Consider the following 23,761-nt stretch of genomic DNA (forward strand, 5'->3'; position numbering starts at 1 on the left):
TTCGAGCCCAAGAGGAAGATTGGAGGTGTAATGGAAGCTAAATTGTTGTTACGAGGGTTTCAATGACACTTATAATGGTGCAGGGCCATGGTCATCCATCCAACAATAGCAGCAAACAAGGCACTTCACAGGAATGTAATCAAATATCTGACATTAAATCACAGAAGGAGATAAAAGGGCAAAGGGCCAAAAGCTGAGTCAAAGAAGTAAGTTTAAAAGAGGGTTGTAAAGGAGGAAGGAAAAAGAGGTAGGGAGGCGGAGACATATACAGAGGGAATTGCAAAGCTTAGCGCCTGGGCAACTGAAGGTTTATTTATTTATTGTTATTAGTCACAAGTAAGACTTATATTAACACTGCAATGAAATTACTGTGAAATTCCCCTAGTCACTACACTCTGGCACCTGTTCGGATCAATGTACCTAACCAGCACGTCTTTCAGACTGTGGGAGAAAACCGGAGCACCCGGAGGAAACCCACGCAGACAATGGGGAGAAAGTGCAAACTCCACATAAACAGAGACCTAAGTTGGGAATCGAACCCAGGTCCCTGGCATTATGAAGCAGCAGTGCTAACCACTGTGCTACCATGCCACCAGTGTAAGTAAAGCCAATATTGTGGAGCAATTAAAATTGTGGGAATGCGAGAGAGCAGAAGTGGAAATTTGGACCGAGGCACTTTCAGTTGCAATACACTCAGATGATACAGATAGCTAATGGTGTTGGTTGAAGGGGTAACTTGAAATGGTCAGTTTTGGTTCGGTTTACAAATTTATTAGATAGGATTCTTGGACTTCCTTGCAGAGTTTCAGCAGGGCTGTATATCACAGTGAAATTAATTGGAGTTAATTGTGAAGTATTTCTGAAGGACATATCTTATGTGGGGTAATGCAAACCAAAGTTCCACAAACAACAAGATGAACGACCAATTAATCTGTTTTTTTTGTCCTGCTGATTGTGAGAAGAGTTTTGGCCAAGGTACTTTTACAATAATGGGGAAGTGATGGCCTAGTGCTTTTAACACTAGACTATTAATCCAGCTAATGTTCTGGGGACTCGAGTTCGAATCCCACCAAGGCAGATGGTGGAATTTGAATTCAATAAAAAAAATCTGGAATTAAGAATCTACTAATGACCATGAAACCATTGTTGATTGTCGGAAAACCCAACTGGTTCACTAATGTTCTTTAGGGGAGGGAATCTGCCATCTTTACCTGGTCTGGCCTACACGTGACTCCGGATCCACAGCAACAACTGCCCTCTGAAATGGCCGAATAAGAACATAAGAACTAGGAACAGGAGTAGGCCATTTGGCCCCTCAAGCCTGCTCCACCATTCAATAAAATCATGGCTGATCTTTTTGTGGACTCAGCTCCAATTACCCACCCGCTCACCATAACCCTTAATCCCTTTACTGTTCAAAATTCTATCTATCCTTGCCTTAAAAACAGGTAGCCTCAACTACTTCACTGGATAGGGAATTCTACAGATTCACAACCCTTTGTGTGAAGAAGTTCCTCCTAAGCCACTAGGTTCAAGAGCAACTAGGGATGGGCAATAAATGCTGGCCAGCCAGCGGTGCCCATGTCCCACAAATGATCCTTTTAATCTATCTGATGATGCTGACACAGCCTTCTATTCAAAATTATGCCTTTTAATAGAATGGATTCTCCAGACTTTAGGGTCAGAACTCAAATACACCTAAACACAATAAATCACAGGCTCATATCTTTGCTAATGGAAGAAGTGCCCCTTACTCGTTGGATAAATAAAAATGTGACTGACACTAAGAAGGGAAAAAAACCCTACATATGGGAGCAGATACAATGGAAGAAAAGAATATCACCGCAGAGGGACACAAGTCTCTCATGGATCCAGGCACTCTTGGCGATGACTTACCTGTGGCAGAAGGCAAAGGATAACAGCCAAAACAAGATCCTGAAACATCTTCTACAATGCAATCACAGATAGCTGGTAGAGAAAGTTGATCGGTGATCAGGCAGAGGCTCACAACCTGGGCTCTATATCATTTAACAACCCTGCTGCATATCTACATGAGACACATGTAATATCCGGGCAGCAAAAAAAGCTTTCACTAATCAATACATTTGAAATGTATGTAAATACCCTCGAGATACAATACTGTGAGAGATTTTAATTCGTGCAAAACTCTATTCACAAAGAGTTAAAATCAGGTCCAATGCCTCCAAATGGTACAAGAGAAGCAGTTTTTTCCTTCAAAAAAAAGGTTAAATCCTCTCCTGGCAAAAATAAGTGGCAGGAAAAGACCTACAGGTCTTTGCATCCCATAAGATTGCAATATCGCACATCACAATACTGAATATCACCCAACCCAGAAACCATCAAATCTCATCTCCAGGGCAAGATGAAAAAGATTTAAAAACTCCAGTTAATTAGTAGTGGAACAAAACTGTAGAAAATTGCTTTCCAATCGTTTTAGGTGATTGAAGCTAGTCTAGATGATCACTCTGACCCTGATGTACAGTACCTACCTCTTGTTCAGGGTGATTTCTTTCCCAGTCAGAAACGGCTCCAGTTCTCGCTTGAAGGAAGTTGGCGAATCAGTATTCGCCGCACGCACTATCACCTGTTCCTCAGATCCACTCACCATTCCCTAGGGAAAAGAACCACCTCCTCACCTCTAACCTAACTCTGCCTTTACATAACTGGAGATTGTGACCCCCTGATCCATCCCGAACTTATTCAGCTGCAGCAAATGCTCCACATGTACACAATCTAATCCTTCATCATGTTGTAAAGCTCAATCAAATCACCCCCAAGTATAAGCTGCTGTGAAGTACAGCATCTCAGCCCTTTCAGCCTTTCTCGGTAACTAAGATTCTTTAAGCTGGGTTTCTTCGTAATTGTTTTTTTTTTCCCCTCCTCCCTCGGGACTTGGGAGTCTGCCTAGCACGCCATCAGTAGCATTCCATCAGTAGCAACCTCTGGTATCACACATCAGTGACCATTCTTTGTACGTCCGTCCAAACAGTGAGCCGGCTATTCAGCTACGTCAGCAAATCAATCCAAACCCTGTTCTCCCCCAAGATTCAGAATAGTCAGTTTCCAGTAGCGGGTGAAACAGAACACAGTGATCTTTCAGGGGTCAGGGATGTTGAATAAAGCACAATACAACTGTCCTAATAAATGAACAGTTTTGTAGAGGGGAGGCGGGGTGGGGGAAAGGAAAATTGCTCACGATATTGAAACAATTCTTGCCATCATTTTAAATTCAAAGAATCAAACAAAAAGGTATCTACCGTACTTGAAAACATCAGAATAAAGTGTTACAGTGCAATAATTCAATTATCTCACACACACACACACACACACAATTACTGCACGTTACAAGATTTGTACTATTCACACATTCAGTCACAAATTGCTACCAACTCCAACCACAGGACAGGCAGGGGATGAATGCTCATACTGCGATTCCGTTGCACATTGATACAAAAATGTGCTCAGACCAAGATCATAAATACAGGTATCAAGTAAATTATGCCAATATGAAAGTCAACCAAAGAATGATCATGTCAATGACGCCGCAAACCACTTAAAGCTTTTACACTCCACAATCTGATAAACTGGGCTCAGCTCACATCAGATGCAAATGCGTCTGCCATAGCAGCATTTGTGTCATGCAATGCTAGGTTGCTGTTAAGGAGACGTCCGGGTGAGCGACAGCAACAGCATGTACAACAGAAAGTAATTATTCACGTACATCATAAACCACATATCCATGACACACAATTACCAGGACTCATTCACATGCAACAGCGCTTATTTGGCCCAGGAGTGAGTTCTCGTGAGTTACACTGTGGAATTGTTCTACATGGATCAAGAACATAAGAACTAGGAGCAGGAGTAGGCCATTTGGCCCCTCGAGCCTGCTCCGCCATTCAATAAGATCATGGCTGAGCATTTCATGGACTCAGCTCCACTTACGCACCCACTCACCATAACCCTTTAATTCCTTTACTGTTCAAAATCTATCTACCCTAGCCTTACAATTGCTGAAGGCTCTAGAACTATTTTAAATGTCTCTTTACAAAATTAATCGAGAAGAGTAATAATATGATCGTGAACCATAACTGGCCCAGGGAGGTGCCAGTTCAGGTCTGTGGCCTATTCTGTGTTTCTAATCAAGAAGTCTCCCTGAGTAATGGTTGCTACAATTCTCTTTTTTTGAAGTCTCAATTTGTTTCCAGTGACGACATAAAAAGAATGCCAAAAACACCAATTATCTCCGTGTTGTTCCTGGTAGATTAGGAAATGTAAAGCTCTTTAGTATTTACAAATTACCCCCTCAGAGCACATAACTCACCACCTCACAGTAACTTCGTTTTTAAAAGGATGATTTCCTCCGAATGTTGCAATTGTGGCTGACGTGAAGGAGGAAAGGGGTGGGGGAAGGAGGAGAGAATGGGGCAGGTATGGATAGCACCTGGGAATGGATTTTGGAGGAGATGGTAAGAATGGGGGCAATGTCCCTGGACCAGCAATCTTGAGGTCCAGGTCTGGGGGCATGGGTTCAAATCCCACCACAGCAGTTAGTGGAATCATACAAACCCTACAGTGCAGAAGGAGACCATTCAGTGCAATGAGTCTGCACTGAATACAAAGCCACCCTAGGCCCTATCCCTATAACTCCAGACATTCACCCCCCTGATCCCTCTAACCGACATATCCCGGGACACTAAGGGGCAATATTGCATGGCCAAATCAACCTAACACACACATCTTTGGACTGTGGGTGGAAACCGGGACACCCAGAGAAAATACATGCAGACACCGGGAGAATGTACAGACTCCACGCAGACAGTGACCCAAGTCGGGAATCGAACCCGGATCCCTGGCATTGTGAGGCAGCAGTGCTAACCGCTGTGCCGCCCCAATATGAATGCGATTAATAAATCTAGAATTTTTTTCCCCCAAAAATATACTTTATTCATAAAAATCTCAATTTAAAACATTTCACGTCTACATGACTATGAATTAATAAATCTAGAATATAAAGTTAGTTTCAGTAGTGGTGACCATGACAACTATCATTGATTGTTGTCAAAACCCATGGGGTTCACTGATCTGCCATCCTTATCCAGTCCAGCTTACATGTGACGACCCTCTGAAATGTTCACTTCATGTGCAATTAGGGGTGGGTAACAAATGCTGACTTTGCCAATGATGCCCATGTTGCATGAAAGAACAAAGAGGAGTGGATGCAATCATGCAACCACTCCGAGTTCTCTGATATGAATATAAATCCTCTCCCACTGGGCACCCCCATTGGTAAGTGTTTAGCTCTGGCCTTGCTGCATTGTGCAGCAAGCACTGATTTAACTAGCTATTCTGCTGTAGCAACAATACTTGCAAACCATCAACTCACTTGCCCATTCGATCATCTAGGTATGAATGGCATTGAGTGCTTATTCATCCTCACTATCTCAGAATTCCTACAGTGCAGGAGGCCATTTGGCCCATCGAGTCTGCACTGACAACAATCCCACCCTACCCCTGCAATTCTTCGTAGTTACCCTCTAATCTGAGCACCCCAGGACACTAAGGGGCAATTTAGCATGGCCAATGCACCTATCTCGCACATCTTTGGACTGTGGGAGGAAACCCACACAGACACAGGGAGAATGTGCAGGCTCCACACAAAGTGACCCAAGCCTGGGATCAAATCCAGGTCCCTGGAGCTGTGAGGCAGCAGTGTCACCATGCCACCCCGGGAATGGAGTGGAATGAATGGAAAAAGAGAGATGGAAATGAGATACGCGAAGGAAATAAATTCATTGATTATACTTGGTAAGATTCACAAACAGTAACTCAACAAAGTTTGCATGATTTTTATCTGTTTGTGTCTAACTGACCCTAACAGTACACCTTAGTCCCACAACCAGCGATTCTGTAAGCTTTTGAGTAAGCCGGCTAACGTGATGTCAAGCTTTGTTCTGTAGAGCGGGGCTTCCTTTAATGGATAAGCACTACACATGCTGAGTTCACATTGTCTTACAGTCAATGGAGCAGACTCACGCTCCTCAAACTCACTCCTGGAGCTGGACGTGGCTCTAATTTTTGGAAGAAAAATTGTCTGTCTGCCTGAAAGCTTCAGAAAGCCAGGTGAGATAAATGAAATACTTTAGAAATAGTCAATGAGATAAATATTTTAATTTGCATTGAAACAAAATTGGGTTGAACAGCGAGGAAGAGAATGGATGAAGAAGGAGGGGAGGGGGAGAGAGAGAGAGAAAGAAAGAAAGAGAGAAAGAGAGAAAGAAAGAGAGAAAGAGAGAAAGAGAGAAAGAAAGAGAGAAAGAGAGAAAGAAAGAGAGAAAGAGAGAAAGAAAGAGAGAAAGAGAGAAAGAAAGAGAGAAAGAGAGAAAGAAAGAGAGAAAGAGAGAAAGAAAGAGAGAAAGAGAGAAAGAAAGAGAGAAAGAAGAGAGAAAGGGGAGAGGGAGAAATCTTCAGGGCCACAGTCCCTAACTGAGAGGCCCAGCATTTTTCACAATCCATTCTTATTCAAAGAAAACATCCAGAGCAGGCATATTTTCTTGATTGAGGTAAGAGAAGCTTCAAAGAAATAACAGTGATAACATCTAACTAAATAATTTAGGCCTCTAAACGATATGATATCCATTGTGGGTAAGATATTGAAAGCAATATGATGGCGGTGGGGGGAAAATACTCAAACCTCCTCTCCAGAAAGCTGCCGAGGGCAACTGGTAATTTTGCCGGAGGAAAGGTAAACTGAAACGTAACTGCTGTTAGACTACACACCACTACGTGATGAAAAGAGAAGGCACACTTGTCTTCTCCCAGACATGTTATTACTTCAGCTATCCTGAGAGCGGAGAGAGACAGAAAAGAGCGGAGAGAGACAGAAAAGAGCGGAGAGAGACACAGTATCCAACAACCATTTTGTTCAGAGGTGGGAGTGAGAAAGTTTTGAAATTGATGTTTTTTCTCTACTTGGACAGCACAGACAAACTTTCTGGCTATTGCATAGTCCTCCCAGAATTTGTGATTTGCTAAGGTGGCCTTCTTTCCTCAAGGGGGTGAGTGCCAATTTCAATGAATTAATGAAAACACAACTTTATATTTGGAATTAGGAAGATTTAGCTGTGCACTACTAGATTTATGTATTAAGATTTAAAAGTTTGCAAGTTCAGTGAACCAGAATAAAGAACAAAGAGAATTACAGCACAGGAACAGGCCCTTCAGCCCCTCCAAGCCTGCACCGACCATGCTGCCCATCTGAACTAAAACCCCCTACCCTTCTGCAGACCATATCCCTCTATTCCCATCCTTTTCATGTATTTTTCCAGATGCCCCTTAAAAGTCACTATCGTATCTGCTTCCATTACCTCCCCTGGCAGCGAGTTTCAAGCACCCACCACCCTGTGTGTAAAAAAAAACTAGCCTTTTTTGGCTGGATATTGATTGATGAATATTTTCAGTTATCTAATGAGGAAGTGGATCATACAATAACTGAATATTCATGAACACTTGATGCCATTTTTGGCACAGAGAGTATTATATGCAACTAAATTGTTCCCCAGATTTTTCTAGATTTCCCTTTGCCAAAGAAGCGGAAGAGATCCAGGGATTAACACAGACCATAGACTGAGGTTGATTGTTTTAGAATGGGATATTATTCATAGTTTTCTTCCTCCCCTTCTTTTTATCTTATTCCCATTGAGCTACAGGTCACCAAGTGACCATTTCCTATATGGGGGCACAGGCAGAATGTGTTGGTGGGCTCTTTGGTCATGGTACACATGCAGCCTTCCCTGAGCATCTACATAAAAAAGGGTGGCATGGACAAGTTGGGCCAAAGGGCCTTTTCGATGCTGTAAACCTCTACATTTCTAACTCCTTCCCATCTGCGTCTCTCCCCTCCACTCTCCCATTGTAGAGCGAGAGAGAGAGAGAGAGAGTAGCAGCATTGACTGAAATTGGCTAACTGAGTGAGAAGGGAAAATGCAAGTGATTGAACATGGAGCTTCTTGGTTTGCAAGGATATGGTGACATCACCCAGATCCATTGGGATAGCTTACAAAAATCCTTAGGCCCTTAATATGTGACCTGCATTCAGAGATTTAATTTTACACAGATGTTGGGTTCTTATGCTCCCATCTATACAGTTGTAATGCCATGGTTACCAGGCTGGATCCAAGCCAATGCAGAAATAAAAAGTGATTTGCTTTGAATTAAACTCGGCAAACTTTCCACTGACCAACTCATGCCTGAAATGGATTTAGTTTCTTTCTGATTGCTAAGTACCATTGATCTCAACTTACATTTTGCAGGGCTGTGCAACTTTCTTTCACTTTGGTCATTTATCATCAGTTTTTCTCTCCATTTTTAAAAAACAAACACATTTGAATTTGATGGTTGACAGGTAACGAGTGGAGAGAAGAGAGGGCGAGGGAACATTTCCATATTGCTTGCTAACAAATCCGTGCCAACGGTTAGCATTTAACTTCAAATATAATAGCTGGGGAGGGGGGAAAGAAAAAAGCCAGGCATACAATCCAAATAAAACATAAAGCACATCAGCTTCCTTCGCTCAGATGCTGCCAAAGTGAACTGCAAGGCTGTGTCAACAGACACCCCAAGTGGCCTACACACAGTGCAGTGTCGGAGGGGGGGGGGTGTGCTGAACACATTTGCGGTTAACAACTATACCCAACAGGCAACAACACATCGTTTCTGTCCGTTAAAAATCAGACTGGCAATTTAACACAATGTAAATTAAAAAAAACATTTTTTTTGTTACACTAATAATGAGCTCTGGTGAGAAAACTGCAGACAACCAGAAACAAAAATGCAGAAGATGCTGGAATGACACGAAATAGGCAAGTTAACATCCTCGGTACAGGCCCTTCTGTTAGGATTGTGATTAGCTCCGAGGAAGGGTCTGCCATTGGAGCGTTTGCTTGCCTTTTTTTTTGGTGTTTCCATCATTTTCTGTTGAGAATCGGCATCCTTAGGGTCTTGCGTTCAGCTATGTGGAACTGCACGGTGGCAAAACAGAAGGAATTTCTCAGTCGAGGTGCAGTCTGACTTTTAACCTGCCCTACCATTGTGTTAGTCGCGAGGATTTATTCCATCCACAATCCAAAACCTGGCAAGCAGTTTCAGTATTGCAGGCTGCTAAAAGAGCTGCGGGGAGGGGAGGGGGAAAAAAATTACTTCCCCCAAACTCTGCCCCCTTTCCTCCCCCAACCTCAGCCACACCCCACGCTCCCCCCACCCCCCCATCCCAACCCCCTCCGATTTTGTCTCAGCAAAGCTCACTTGGGTCCAAGTCTGCAAGCTGCGTCATAGCTGCAATGGCCTGAAATACGATTCAACCAAAGCCAACCATGCAGCAGAAAGGTGCAGGCGATACCGTAGAGGCAGCTGATATCATCCTGCCCAGAGACCAGCCAGTTCTTGAAGAGACGGACGTGATACGAACACTGGTGAAGATGCCTGGCCAGGGCACCATCAAGGGCCAGGTTCTGCGCGAAACTGTTATCGGCTGAAAAACGTCTCAGCAGCTGCGCCACGTGGTGATTGTCCAGCAAGTCTACGGAACAGCATCAGCGGTGGGAGGTAAAAGAAAGAACAAAATAAAAACACCAACCAAAAAAAAAGGACACAGTTACCATCATTGTTTTAAGCGTTTGTACCAATCGGAAAGAGCAAAGAATGAACCAGATGAGAGTACGACCATGAGCTGCTGATCGCAAACCTGGCCAAAAGGAAAACATATTAACATTTCTCAAAATAAAAATCAGAAAATATAGATACTTGCATTTATTTACTGCCTAATCATATCATCAAAACATCGGAATGTGCCTCGAAGAGAATGGTGTTTGGTTCACAGATTTATAGAGGCAACCACAGCAATCCCATTGTCATCAAGTTCACAACATACAAGAGCAGAATTGGGCCATTCAGCCCATCGAGTCTGCTCCGCCATTCGATAATGGCTGAAATGCTCCTCATCCCCAATTTCCTGCCTTCTCCTCATGACCCTTCAACCCATTACCAACTAAAATCTGTCTAACTCATCCTTAAATTTACTCACTGTGCCAGCATCCACCGCACTTTGGGGCAGCGAATTCCACAGATTCACAACCCTTTGGGAGAAGCAGTTTCTCCTCAACTCTGTTTTAAATTTGCTGCCCCTTATCCTAAGGCTATGATCTCTCATCCTAGAATGCCCCACAAGAGGAGGCATCCGCTCCACGTCTACTTTATCCAAAGCGTTTATCAATTTGAATATCTCAGTTTAATCTCCCCTCATTCTTCTAAATTCCAGAGAGTATCGGCCTGAAGGATTCAATCTCTCTTCATAGGACAAACCCCTCATCTCTGCAATCAATCTAGTGAACCTCTTCTGAACTGCCTCCAATGCCGCTATATCCTTCCCCAAATATGGGGAACAAAACTCTGCACAATACTCCAGGTGCAGCCTCACCAATGCCTTGTATAGTTGCAACGATGCTTCCTTACCTTTATATTCTATTCCTATCAAGATCCAAACATCAACAATGCTGGCTGATGAAGGAATATCTTCTGGATTCCAGAACCTTTCTTTCTTTTATCAGTGCCTCAAGATCTTTCACTTTTATCTGGACAGACAATTGGAGCCTTCGGTTTAACATATCATCAGATAGACGGCACCCACGGCACTGCAGAGCTCCCCTGGAACTGCAGTGAAGTGTCCGTCTGCTCTTGGTGATGCTGATTGAGGGGGAAATATTGGCTAACACATTGAAATTGTGCTGCAGGGGCTATTACATCCATCTGAAAATAAGCAGGGCCTCAATCTAATGATTCATAGTGTAGAAGGACACCATTTGGTCCATCGAGTCTGCACCGGCCACAATCCCACCCAGGTCCTATCCCTGTAACCGCACATATTTACTCTGCTAATCCCTCTGACAATAGGGTTAATTTGTCATGGCCAATCAACCTAACCTGCACATCTTTGGACTGTGGGAGGAAAGCAGAACATCCGGAGGAAACCCATGCAGACACAGGAGAATGTGCAAACTCCACATAGTCACCCGAGGCCAGAATCAAACCCAGGTCCCTGTGGTTAGCACCGTGAGGTAGCAATGCTAACCATTGTGACACCTTGCCACCCCTAGTGTCAGCCTGGATTTCTGTGTTCTAATTCAGAAACGAGGGTACTATCCACTAAGCCACGGCTGACACCAGTAACATTTCACTGGTGGATGTCACAACTACATTGTTGAAGAGTACAATCTATTGATGAAAAGTACAATTTCTGTGCTGAAAATTAAGGCGTTTAGGATATTACCCAGTCTTAGCCATGCAGGCATTAAGTCAGACTGGTATTCAACAGAGATCTGGAGGACTCTGCAGTGGCCCCTGGGCACTAGATGTACTGACGTGGCACTCATTTGGGGCCTGAAGTGCTGCTCAATTCTGTAGCTTAAAAATATTTTGCCCATCTACCAAATGGAAAACACTTCCAGTGAATACAGCAATCACTCTTGCGTTTCCTCCAAGGGAACAGTTCATCCGTTCTTTTGGGTTAATTGCATGCACAAGCCCTGTAATGGTGAGAATTCGGGCAATCTACACCAGTTAATGTCCACAGGAGGTGATCTTTCCAGAGGAAGGAAGCCAACTGTTAGTAGACAAGACAAAAACTGTTGGTGGTGATCTCAATAATGAATTGTCGGTTTAGCTCAGTTGGTGGGCAGCTGGTTCGTGATCCTGAGCAACACCAACAGCAAGGGTTCAACTCCCACACTGGGTGAGCTTATTCATCAAATCCCCACCTTCTCAACCTTGCCCCTCACTTGAGGTGCAGTGATCCGCAGGTTAAATCACCACCAGCCTCTGGTCATCTGGAACCATGCCAACTTAAAGGAATTGAAATTGAAACTCATTTAGAATCTGTGAGGAAGACCCTACTTGATCTGCTAACCTTTTTCCAACTCATTAAAATCCAAAGAAAATAGACTATCATGAATTTGATGAAGTAATATTCCCTTGACTCTAGACAAATGGGACAGGGACCCAAGTCCTGAGGATTGGGACAACATGTCTAAGACCTGGTGAAAGCATCTTCATGTAGAAGTTTATGATGTATTAATTACCCACTATTCCAATGGTAATCCTCAAAAAAAAGGATAATATGTGGAATGTATATTGTCCTCTCACTATCCAAGAGATGCAGGATATTGAAGCAATTGCACTTTCCATATTTGATGTTTCTTTCTTGTCAATAAATCTTAGCTTCATAGAATCCCTACAGTGCAGAAACAGGCCATTCAGCCCATCGAGTCTGCATTGACCACATTCCCACCCAGGCCCCATCCCCATAATCCCATGCATTTAGCCTAGCAAGTCTCCCTGACACTAAGAGGCAATTTAGCATAGCCAATTCACCTAACACGCACCTCTTTGGAGTGTGAGGGGAAACCGGAGCACATGGAGGAAACCCACACAGACATGGGGAGAACGTGCAGACTCCGCACAGACAGTGACTCAAGCCAGGAATCAAACCTGGGTACCTGGTGCTGTGAGGCAGCAGTGCTAACCTCTGTGCCACCATGCCACCCTCCACTATGTAATCTGTGAAGGAGATGCTTTATCTGTATAGTGCAAGAATAATCAAGGCACTCACTTACGTCTGTCAAACTTCCAACATGTCTCAAATAAATGAAAACAAATATAGTAAAGGAGTTAAATGATAATATGATTAGTTACAATCTGTGCAATTTTCTACCCTAGTACTGCGTTCAGAAGGGGAGAAATTTGGGTGAGAGAGGATGTAATAACTTATGGAATAAAATTCATGCTTGACTTATGCAGTCATCTGGGACACTGGGACTCATGAATAGAACGAAGTTCCAGATACCAACACCAACAAGTGTGAGTGAGACTATTTGTTTGAACAATTGAGAAGTATGCAATACACACTTCCAAGTTTCACTTTCCTTTAGTGTTTCATGCTTACGTATGGAAATGAAAAGAAGGCACATGCAGACTGTGAAAGACATCGAATGAGAAGAGAGAAGTGACATGGGTCTCACTGACAGGCCGGTGTTACATATTAAGCTGAACACCCGTCTCCGAGAACCGATAAACCATTCTATAATAAACATCTGACCAAGTTCTCTCAAACAACTCGATAGTGAGACAACTATTGGCCTGCAACATCTTAGATATATGCAAGAGAAAATGGCTAGCACTACACTTGAATGGCTTACCAAGATTTAATTTCTATTCTTGGGAAATTGTTGGTTTGATTTCATCTTCTGCCTGTTGCAAAAGTTGTGCTTCAAGTTCAATTATTTTTCTTTTTTCAGTCTCTCCTCTCCTAAAGGCACCCTTGTATTGGAATGCAGTGCCTTAGGTTCTAGCACCCCTACATTTCTCCACCCAAGTGACCATATTGAGAGTCTGCCCCTGTCACAGATGTACATTTTGTATCTGGACCACCCTCACCCCCCACCTTCCCAGGACAATGCCATTAATACCAATTGTAAGTCAGCAGAATGGCCTCTTCGAGCAGGTGGTGACCCTTACTGGTGAACTTTACCACCAAGGGCCATTGGATAGGGAAGCTGGCCATGCATTTCGAAACCTGCAAAAGATAGTCAAGTTCTCTGATGGTTAACTGGACAGTGAAGTGAAATTAGGAGGTGGAAATGGTGACCAGTCACAGCTGGTGAAATGGAGTGATTGACAGGTACGATTGCTATTCTAAACTGATGGAAGTTTTATCAAAAGGAAAAGTCATCAACGTAAAAAAAAGGTTAAGAATGTGTGGAATTTTTTTCCATATTAAAGTGGAATCATGTTAAAGATTTTGGTGTGGTAATGCTGAAGTAATGAAAAAATAAAAAGGGGAAAAACAAAAATTAAGAAAAGAAAGTTTGAGGTGGACATTTAAAAGATTTTTCAAAAAGCACAAGTGCATTAAGAACCATGCAAAAAAAAAATCAAAAAGTTAAGATTGTAAAGGATAATTGAAAAGAAGCAAACATACCATTAGTCGGATGCTTTGCAAACGAGACAGAAAATCTTTTAACGGCTGGCATAGATAACATTTCTGAGGAAACAAAAAGGACTGAAGTTAAAACTAACACTGCAGTTTTAACACAGAACTTCCCACATTACATGAGCGGGTGATGACTCCTTAGAAGAAAAATGCAACCCCAATCCTTTCTCATCGGGGTCTCCTGTTTCAATGTTCTCTCCTTTTGGTTGTGCTACTAGGGGAGAAGGCTGAGACACCCTACATGGATTGCACTGACCCTGAACTTAATTGCCAGGGCAAAGGCTTAGCATGCATTAGGGTTGACAATGCATCTTTCTCTATATCCATACAACCAGATGTTCCTACCATGAACTAGCATAGTCCTCTTCTTTTAGGCAAGGGATGTAAAAGTTGAGTACCAAGATTGGGGGGAGTTCAAACATGAACAAACTCAAGTCTCAAAGAGTAAAATGGGTACCTTAAGCAGCACAATTCCCACATGCCATATTTGAAGAGTTAGGTTTTCTTTTCTGGTGTGGTATAGGCGAGTCAACTGTATTAGGCATAGTCAGACCTCCTTTATCTTCATTCTCATGGTGTATTTAGTAGACCCGCACAACGCTGTAGCTTGTTGTTGGCAAAACTGAAATAACTCTAGGCAATGGTTTAACTCCACAAACAGTACAAAGGTGCCAGCATAAAGTCTGCCTTTCAGGGGGAAAAAAAGGTAAAATTAACTTGGCCCTCCTAGCCCATCATTTTACTGTTATGGGCTATCCCATTTGCTTTCCGTTAAATAAATAAATGTCTCGCTACAAAATGGCAGGAGTAGTCTCATTGCATGCATCTAAACTGCACGTGCAGAGATCTGACACTCAATGGGACAGCGAGTACAGGAACTCTCCTGTCTCACCAATCCTGTATTGTCATCGATATGTCAGCAGTGTCACTGCAACAGTAACATTACACTGATTCATTACCAGAATATCAGGCGTGTTACTGGAAGGCAGCATGAGCTGCCTATACCTGGCACTGAGTCAGCAGAAGAAGGCACCATTGACTTTTCCCATGCTGTCACAGGAAAGCTCCCAATGTAAATCCAATCTTCATGGTGATTTAAGCTTCCTTGAGGCATCTTCTGAAAGAGCTAATCATTTAGTGTTAACACCACTGGAGACTGAAATAAAAATGAGAAAGAGGGCACAACTGATAACTGCACATCTCTCCCGTGACTGGAATGATCATTACCAAGTTGCCAAGAGTAGAACCATGGACAAAATGAGTAGGATTATGCACTGTAGAAAATAATGTAGAAGACGTTCGGACCAGGGCATGGACCAACAGCTTTTTGGTGACCAGATCACTAGCTAACACAAAAATTGAAGATGAAAATTCCCTAACTAAGGCCAGTACACAGAATTTTTATTGTTTGATTGTTACTGATTACCCTTTTCTGCCAACTCTTGCTGAGATGCCATCTCATGATTCCCCTTTGTCCAAGTGACCATTTTTTTTTAAGCAGACCATCCAACCAAAGGGGACATCACAGTTGAGTTGGCCCTCTTTTTGTCCAATAATCTCTTCGTGGGTACCCAGTAAGACACAAACACGCAACTACACACACACACGTGTACACAGACGCAACATACAGATTCCAGAATGGATCACTAAACGATGGTCAGGCGTGTCCCTTCCCTAACTAATGCTCACAGAGTTGAACCTTGGTGTCCCTATTGTTGCCCTAGATTTGATCCGGTTCCAGCTAACTCAGTACGGACCAGGGTCTTAGTGCAGCTCTGCTGTTCACTGCATTAATCAGCTGATTGTACAGCAATCAGGCCGAAATTCTCTATTCCAGCCAGAATTCACTGGAGACGGGATTACAGCCATTACTGATACATGGATCTTTCATCATACACTTTTAAATTCAACTTCAATCCTTGTCCTGAGAATGAAAAATTCTGTCAGGGATTAAGTGTTGTCGAGCCAGTCAATCAATCCACATTAGTATTATTATTGCTTCTGATGATGAATTCCTTTGAAGAAAACTTTGTACAGCATTAGAGCTTAAGCCAACTTGGATTATTTCCCTGTTTTCTGGGTACAATAGATCCACCTGTCAGTGCAAGTAAGCTCCATAAACTCACTCATCACCTGCTGGGTAGGATCACTTAAAGAGTGCTTGAAAAAATATTTAAAATAATGAAAAGGGAAAAGAATCCCAAGAAGGAATATAATAAAAATCTCAGAGCTTTATGAAGAGATAGCAAAAAGCTGCAGAGTCACAAAGAGACAGGCTTAAAAAAAAGTAGGGGTAGAGAGGGAGGAGGGGGAAGGAGGGAAGGGATAGAGAGGGAGGAGGGAGGGAGGGAGGAGGGCAGGGGTAGAGGGAGGGGAGGGGAGGGGAGGGGAGGGGAGGGGAGGGGAGGGGAGGGGAGGGGAGGGGAGGGGAGGGGAGGGGAGGGGAGGGGAGGGGAGGCGGGGTAGGGAGGGAGGGAGGGGGAAGGACGGCAGGGGTAGAGAGGGAGGGAGGGAGGGAGGGAGGGGGAAGGACGGCAGGGGTAGAGAGGGAGGGAGGGAGGGAGGGAGGGAGGGGGAAGGAGGGCAGGGGTAGAGAGGGAGGGAGGGGGAAGGAGGGCAGGGGTAGAGAGAGGAGGGGAAGGAGGGCAGGGGTACAAGTGAGGAGAGTAGGGGGAAGGGGGAAGGAGGACAGAGTTATGGGGGGGGTGGGGGGCAGAAGGTAGTGCCACTAGGCTCTTGTTTTCTTCTCCAAAGTTGCAAAAGTATAAAACAAAATATCTCAGACACAATTTTCTGTTGCCTGTTCTAAACTATTAATTGAAATTAGTTCAGCAGCTACCCTTACTGATGGCCTATATCCTATGATTTAGCAAAGCCAAGCTTTAAAATCTGTGTGCATTTTTAATTAATGGAAGGATGCAACATTACAATCAGCCTTCTGGAACTCAAACCACCACTTTGCAAAGATGGGTTTGCAATATAATTATTCCTTGTGCACTGTTGTAGGATCCAATCTATAACACAGCTTGGCACACCTTTCCCTGTCGCACAGTTGCTTTCCTCAGTCAGATTGTCTCCAAGGATGGGAAAGGAAGATACAGATAGTCAAGCCCAAAACTTCAGTGCACAAAAGGTTTTAGAGAGAAGAGTTAGTATCAGCATTTCCTGGAGGTGTGAAGCTCCAATTAAAAACATACATTTACAAAAGAAACCTGATAACATTCTTCATGTCTTTTAACTAATAGCAAGATCTCCAGCATAATTAAGACGTTGCCATTATGCTATCAAAATTGAACATTGTCTACGTAGCAGGAAGACATTTCTTCAGACCCTTAAGCAACTACTGCAAAGTGTACGCAACTTTAGCACAAAAGAAGGTGAAGAATAACTCATGATAGACGAAAGAGTCTTATCTGCAAACGTTACTTAAAACATCTGTACAGTGTAAATATTATAGGTATATCTTGCAGTGGGAGCCAACAGGATCCATTTCCATTGATAACCGAAACTCCTTTAACTCAACTTGGTCTACTCTACCAATGTTTACATTCATTTATTCCACTCAATCATCCTGTACATGGCCAAAACGAGAAATTAGGGCTTTTCCAAAAACCAAAATACCAACATCTGCAGATGATTATAACCAAGTGACAACGAATATTAGACACGAGGCACTGTATGAATGGGTGGGGGGCGGGGGGGGGGGGGGGAGGTGTATGTGAGTGAGTGAAAGCGAGAGTGAGAGAATGCAACCGGAGTCAATGATTGCTTTGCAGGATGGCATTCCCCTTTCCTATATTCCTGACGCATCCAGAATGTGCTCTCCCACTGAGATTAATGGAAACAGTGTCTTACTAACAGATTGTTGATTGCAATATGAGAACATTTGACAAAGAGTCAAGCTGGCAAAACAGCTTACCTTTCCCAGGAACAAGTGCAAGCCTGTAGTATAATACAACAAAGACTGGCATATAAATTTATTCAGAGACAATTGGGGATGGGCGATAAATGCTGCCAGTGACACCCACATCCCAGGAATGAACACATTCTTTTAAAGCCACTTCATCGTTTATAGATCTCAGTGACCACTTAATGTAATTAAATTTCAACTTAGCTCTGGTCCATTTCCAAAAATAAAAATAAACTGGCGTAGGAAAAGCAGGCAACACAACACTCCACTATGCAACCATACATGCATTAAGAGTTTGTAGGGCCCTGGGCAGAAATTGGGAACTGGCAGTATAACTCTGGTCTGTTGGCTCCACAGCACACTTTACAGGTACCAGTGGCGAAACTATAAACATCTTCAGAAATATGCAGCATCATATAGGATATGTCCTTCCATACAAGAGGTGTAAAGCCTTCATGACTACCAGCCACTGTTTATTATGGTGAATTTTATGCTTGCTGCTAGCCCTTGTATGTATCTGAAGAACTTTCCTCTATGGAGGCTCTATCAATTGAACTCTGTATCCAGATAAGTGAATCAGATTTCTCAATTGATTGGCAAGACATATTCACTATTTCAGTATTTAATCTTGAGTGAATCAGAGAGCTGCTACTTAGTGGAACCTTGAGGTTCCATTTCCTCAGTTCCTCCCTCCTCTCCAATGTCCTTCTTGCTCTCTTGAAGGCACCAATGCTTACTGGAGTACGGTACAGGGATCAGCTCAGCTGAGTAACCGAGCCTAGGTGGTGACAGAGTAAGCTGGTCAACTGGAAAGGACATCAAGGCAGAGCCTTTCAGCCATACCAGAGTCAGAAGGTAGGAGAACGATGGTTGACTATAAAGCCCCCAGGACGCGATCTGAGGTCATCTAACTCTGCTGAACATTGGTGGTTGAGCCCAAGGGCCTTCACTCCATTTTACAGCACATTTGACGGTGCAGCCAGTGGCAGCCCACAGTTCCTTTTGTTATGTTTGCGTGAAGGCTTTAGTGATTTGCCTCTGTTTTGCAAAATGTCCTTCAGTTGATTGAACTCAGGCAATTTAAAAAATAATACGGTGTTGACCATAAAACAAGGGACCGTTTTTCCAACTGTCAATGCATCAAAAATTTAAAAAAAGCTTCATAATTTAAGACATTATTGGACCCTCTCAGCAAGTTATTTCTAAAGGTATTGATTAGCAGATGTATTTACTAGACTGAATAGTGGCTTTGGAAAAATATTGTCTGAGTCACAATGTGTGGTGTTACTGTACTGTACAGTTGTATTAAGTTGCTCTGCTGTTTAAATGGACGTGATGATGTGGAGATTTTGGTGCTGGACTGGGGTGGGCACAGTAACAAGTCTCACAACACCAGGTTAAAGTCCAACAGGCTTATTTGGAATCACGAGCTTTTGAAGTGCTGCTTCTTCCTCAGGGTTATTTGGAATCACTAGCTTTTGGAGCGCCATTCTATCCTCAGGTTTATTTGGTGTTACGAGCTTTCAGAGCACATCTCCATCTTCAGGTTTATTTGGAGTCACTAGCTTTCAGAGTGCTGCTCCTTTCTCAGGTTTATTTGGTGTCACGAGCTTTCAGAGTGCAGCTCCTTCCTCAGGTTTATTTGGAACCATGAGGTTTTGGAGCGCTGTTCCTTCCTCAGGGTTATATGGAATCAGTAGCTTTCAGAGTGCTACTCCTTCCTCCTGAGGAAGGAGTAACACTCCAAAAGCTCATGATTCCAAATAAACCTGTTGGACTTTAACCTGGTGTTGTGAGACTTCTTAATGGAGGTGTTTACTGCAACTCCACTAATGTATTTTAAAATTGTAGAAATTGGCTATACTGCTTGTACCATATCACACTTCAGTAACTGTGTATTCACATGATAATATCACACACATCAGGAACACAATCAGGGAGGAGTTACTAGCTATTATTGGAAAGTCCTTGTTTTTTTTTTAAGAACAACCTGCCCTCTTTGAACAAGAAGCTTCTACTGCAATAATTTTAATAAAATGCGAGTAGCTTAAGATGCAGCATTCGGATCTCTTCCAGCATTGTTGAAGCAGCAAATTGAAAACAATTCTTAACGACCTACCATCCTTCAGAGAAAAGTAACTGGAGCCACTTTTTCTGCGGTGCGAGCGGGCGTAGTCTTGGAGGTTAGGGGCACTAGAGGAGCCACCAAGTACTGTGGTACTGAACAAACCAGCACACTGGGAACCTGCACACGAGATGTTTAGGCGTTAGGTCCAAAAAAAAAAGCTTTAGTAACATTTCCCCATGCCGCATGCCTTTATGAGATGTGATACACATACATGCAGGGCGGATGGGACAGACTTTGTGAAACAACATCAGGAAACATTGCACAATTTCAGTCCCAGAAGTTAGGGATCATGTTAGTTTTTTTAATAAAATGTCTAAATAAATAGCAGTCCCCAAGTGCACCCATCACCAGTGACAGACCTGAAACCACTCCAGCATTTCACACTTGTTTCAGCTCAATAAGTTATTCAAACAAAAACCCACGTGCAGAAGCACTGAATCTATACACATTGTACCACAGGATGCTTGTAGCAGCCATGTAGAGATGTTTTAGCAACCCAACCAAACCTAGGCTAGATTGGGAGCAGGAAGCAGCCATTTAGCCCCTCAAGTCTGTCTGACAAATCAGTTAGATCCAGGTCGATCTATACCTTAATTCCATCTATCCACCTTGGTTCATAACATCCAGCTATCCTTGACTAACAATTATCTATCAATATCAGTTTTGACATTTCCAATTGGCCCCTTACCCTCAGAAACTTTTGGTGGAGAACATTCCAGATTTTCACTACCGTGTGTGAGGAACATCACCCATATATTGGCTGGCTCTAATTTTAAGGTGATGCCTTCTTGCTCTGGATTCCCTCGCTAGAGGAAATAGTTTCTCTCTAGCTACCCTATCAACTTCCTTATATAGGTTTCCTCTTCAAATGCAGCGCCTTGTCGGTAAGTGATTTGTTCTCACTGGAACGACGGAGGTTGAGGTAGGACCTGATAGAAGTCTACAAGATTACGAGGGGCATGGACAGAGCAGATACTCAGAAGCATTTTCCCAGGGTGGAAGAGTCAATTACTATGGGGCACAGGTTTATGGTGCAAGGGGCAAGGTTTAAACGAAATGTATGAGGCAAATTTTTTTTTACAACAGAGTAGTGGGTAACTGGAACTCGTTTCTGGGGGAGGTAGTGGAAGCGGAAATGGTAGTGATTTTTAAGGGGCATCTTCACAAGTACATGAATAATATGGGAATAGAGGGATATGGTCCCCGGAAGGGTAGGGGGGTGGTTTTAGTTCAGTCAGGCAGCATGGTCGGTGCAGGCTTGGAGGGCCAAAGGATCTGCTCCTGTGTTGTAATTTTCTTTCTTTATTCTTCGATTTCCTAGGTACACTGCCCTGATGGTGCGTGGTTCTTTGGGGACAGTGCCCTTTAACAGTTTACCCACACGGCCATCCAGCGAGCTTCAATGGTTATGCAACAACAAAGAGCGTGCAATACAACTTAAATCCCAACACCACTTAACAGCCACTTTTTTTGGACAGGGATTACAAAACAGCGAGGGAGGGACTGAGACGCTAGATTTGCCAGTTCCAAAGAAGAGTAATTTGACTCAAAACATTAATGGTTTCTCTCTCCACAGATACTGACAGACCTGCTGATCATTTCCAGCACTTGGTTTTATTTCAGATTTTCAGCATCTGAAGTATTTCACTTTTATTATAATTGTCTTCTTCCTTTTCCGATAAGGTCACACCTATTTATGTTTTATTTTTTACAAAGTAACACATTTTACCAAAAGGCTCATTTGTTTTAATAAATGTATAAAAAATACAGCAGAAAAAAAATTAAAACACGATATTTAACATAAGACACCACCGCAGCAAGAATAAGATATATTTAATATTTAAACTGAAATGGTGAAATCGAGTCTAAGCAGTCTCTGTAATATAACTCTTATTTTCCAAAATGTAACATGCAATCTTACAATGCCAGTTTCTCCATGGGCACAAGGATAGCAAGAAAGAACATTTCAAATATTGTGACCGGCACAAACTGCCTATTTTTAAATCTTACTCTTTGATGTCCTTTCTATCAACCTTTGTAACTGTAAACTTTCCATGTCAACATTTCCCAATTGATCTTGCCCAGACGAATGTCACAATGTAGTTACAAGATTTGGCCACTAGGTGGTCATATGAAGGGAGTTAGTAGAATTGTAGAATCCCAACAGTGCAGAAGGAGGCCATTCAGCCCATCATGCCTGAACCAACAACAATCCTACCCAAGGCCTATCCTCATAACCTTACATATTTACCCTGCTAATCCTCCTAAGTATAATAAAGTTTATTTATTAGTCACAAGTAAGGCTTACATTAACATTGCAGCGAAGTTACTGTGAAATTCCCCTAGTCGCCACAATCCAGCACCTATTCTGGTCAATGCACATCACAATCTGAGCTGCTCCTCATACATCACACAAGCAGTTGCAGCAGTGAAAGACAGGAGTGGGAACTTTGATTGAATTCTGTCCCCCCATCCCCACTCCCTGATCAATTGTAGAGCACGTCTTTCAGACTGTGGGAGGAAACCCATGCAGACACAGGAAGAACATGCAAAGTCCACACTGTGATCCAAACAGAGAATCGAACACAGGTCCCTGGCGCTGTGAGACAGCAGCACTACCATGACTAATCCACCTAAGCTGCACATTTTTGGACTGTGGGAGGAAATCTGAACAGCAGGAGGAAACCCACACAGACACAAGGAGAGAACGTGCATACTCCACACAGACAGTGAACCAAGCCAGGAATCAAACCTGGGTCCCTGATGCTGTGAAGCAGCAGTGCTAACCCTTGTGCCACCGTGAAGGCTCTCCCCAACTCCAGAGGCCATCTTACGTACATATATATTAGAAAAAAACTCTAACAACAATTTACTAATTATTTCAACAGCCACTAAATTAAAAGTTATGCCAACAAACTATATTTGGTATAATTTTCTGCAATTCAAATTCTCAACACAAAGTTTTGTAAATCTAGTTTATCACCAGCACATCTGTTTCTCCCCCAGAGTGGTGACTGCACCCGAGTACAGCTTCATGGGTGAATCCAGCTCTCTGTTAGCTCCATCAAGATGGTGAGAATTACCTAGTTGTTCACCAATGAGAAACATCACAATCTGAGTTGCTCCTCATACATCACACAAGCAGTTGCAGCAGTGAAAGACAGGAGTGGGAACTTTGATTGAATTCTGCCCCCCCATCCCCTCTCCCTGATCAATTGTAGATCAATTAATTGGGCATAGACCAGGATAGATGTAAGGAGGCTCCTTCCTGCATGACTTAATGCCACTTACCCAAGTGAGCAATGAAATTTGGGCTGAAACCTGAGTGAGAAACAGACAGCTTCAGCAATACTGGGGATTAGACAAATCTGATAGTTTTGCAAGTTTCCTATCCCAAGAGAAACAAGTCTGACAGTAAAATGTATCTACTGTGACAGGATGAAGTTCCTCAGTTATTTTCTTCTTGTGTTACACACTGTTACCCACCCAGAAGACAAATGAAGAAAAACTGCTTCCAATCTAGTGGGCTGTGAGAGACTGCAACACTGCCTTCAAGAAGTTCTAGGACTTAATCTTTTTTTCTTCAAATAACAGTCTCAGCAATCCAAATGTAATTTACTGTATGAAGTGCCTGGAGACATTTCAGTGAATGATAAACACT

General features: G+C 42.9%; 1 protein-coding gene across 8 annotated transcripts in view; it reads right to left on the reverse strand.

Annotated features, from left to right (window-relative positions):
* Positions 1 to 23,761, reverse strand: part of ppip5k1a (diphosphoinositol pentakisphosphate kinase 1a) — a 153,165-nt gene that overhangs the window by 18,778 nt on the left and 110,626 nt on the right. For 4 of the 8 annotated variants that reach the window (XM_080216062.1, XM_080216064.1, XM_080216063.1 and 1 more), the window contains 3 exons: positions 20,092 to 20,217; positions 14,051 to 14,113; positions 9,419 to 9,598 (listed from right to left, as the gene is read on the reverse strand). The exons of 1 other annotated variant lie outside the window; for it this stretch is intronic. In XM_080216062.1, coding sequence (XP_080072188.1) covers positions 9,419 to 9,598; positions 14,051 to 14,113; positions 20,092 to 20,217 — 369 coding nt within the window. The remainder of the gene's footprint in view (positions 1 to 9,418; positions 9,599 to 14,050; positions 14,114 to 20,091; positions 20,218 to 23,761) is intronic. 3 more of the 8 variants (XM_080216066.1, XM_080216067.1, XM_080216068.1) reach the window with 3 other exon arrangements.

Source organism: Carcharhinus amblyrhynchos, chromosome 32 (assembly GCF_965287045.1).
Source record: "Carcharhinus amblyrhynchos chromosome 32, sCarAmb.v2.hapA, whole genome shotgun sequence".
Taxonomy (NCBI): Eukaryota; Metazoa; Chordata; class Chondrichthyes; order Carcharhiniformes; family Carcharhinidae; genus Carcharhinus; species Carcharhinus amblyrhynchos.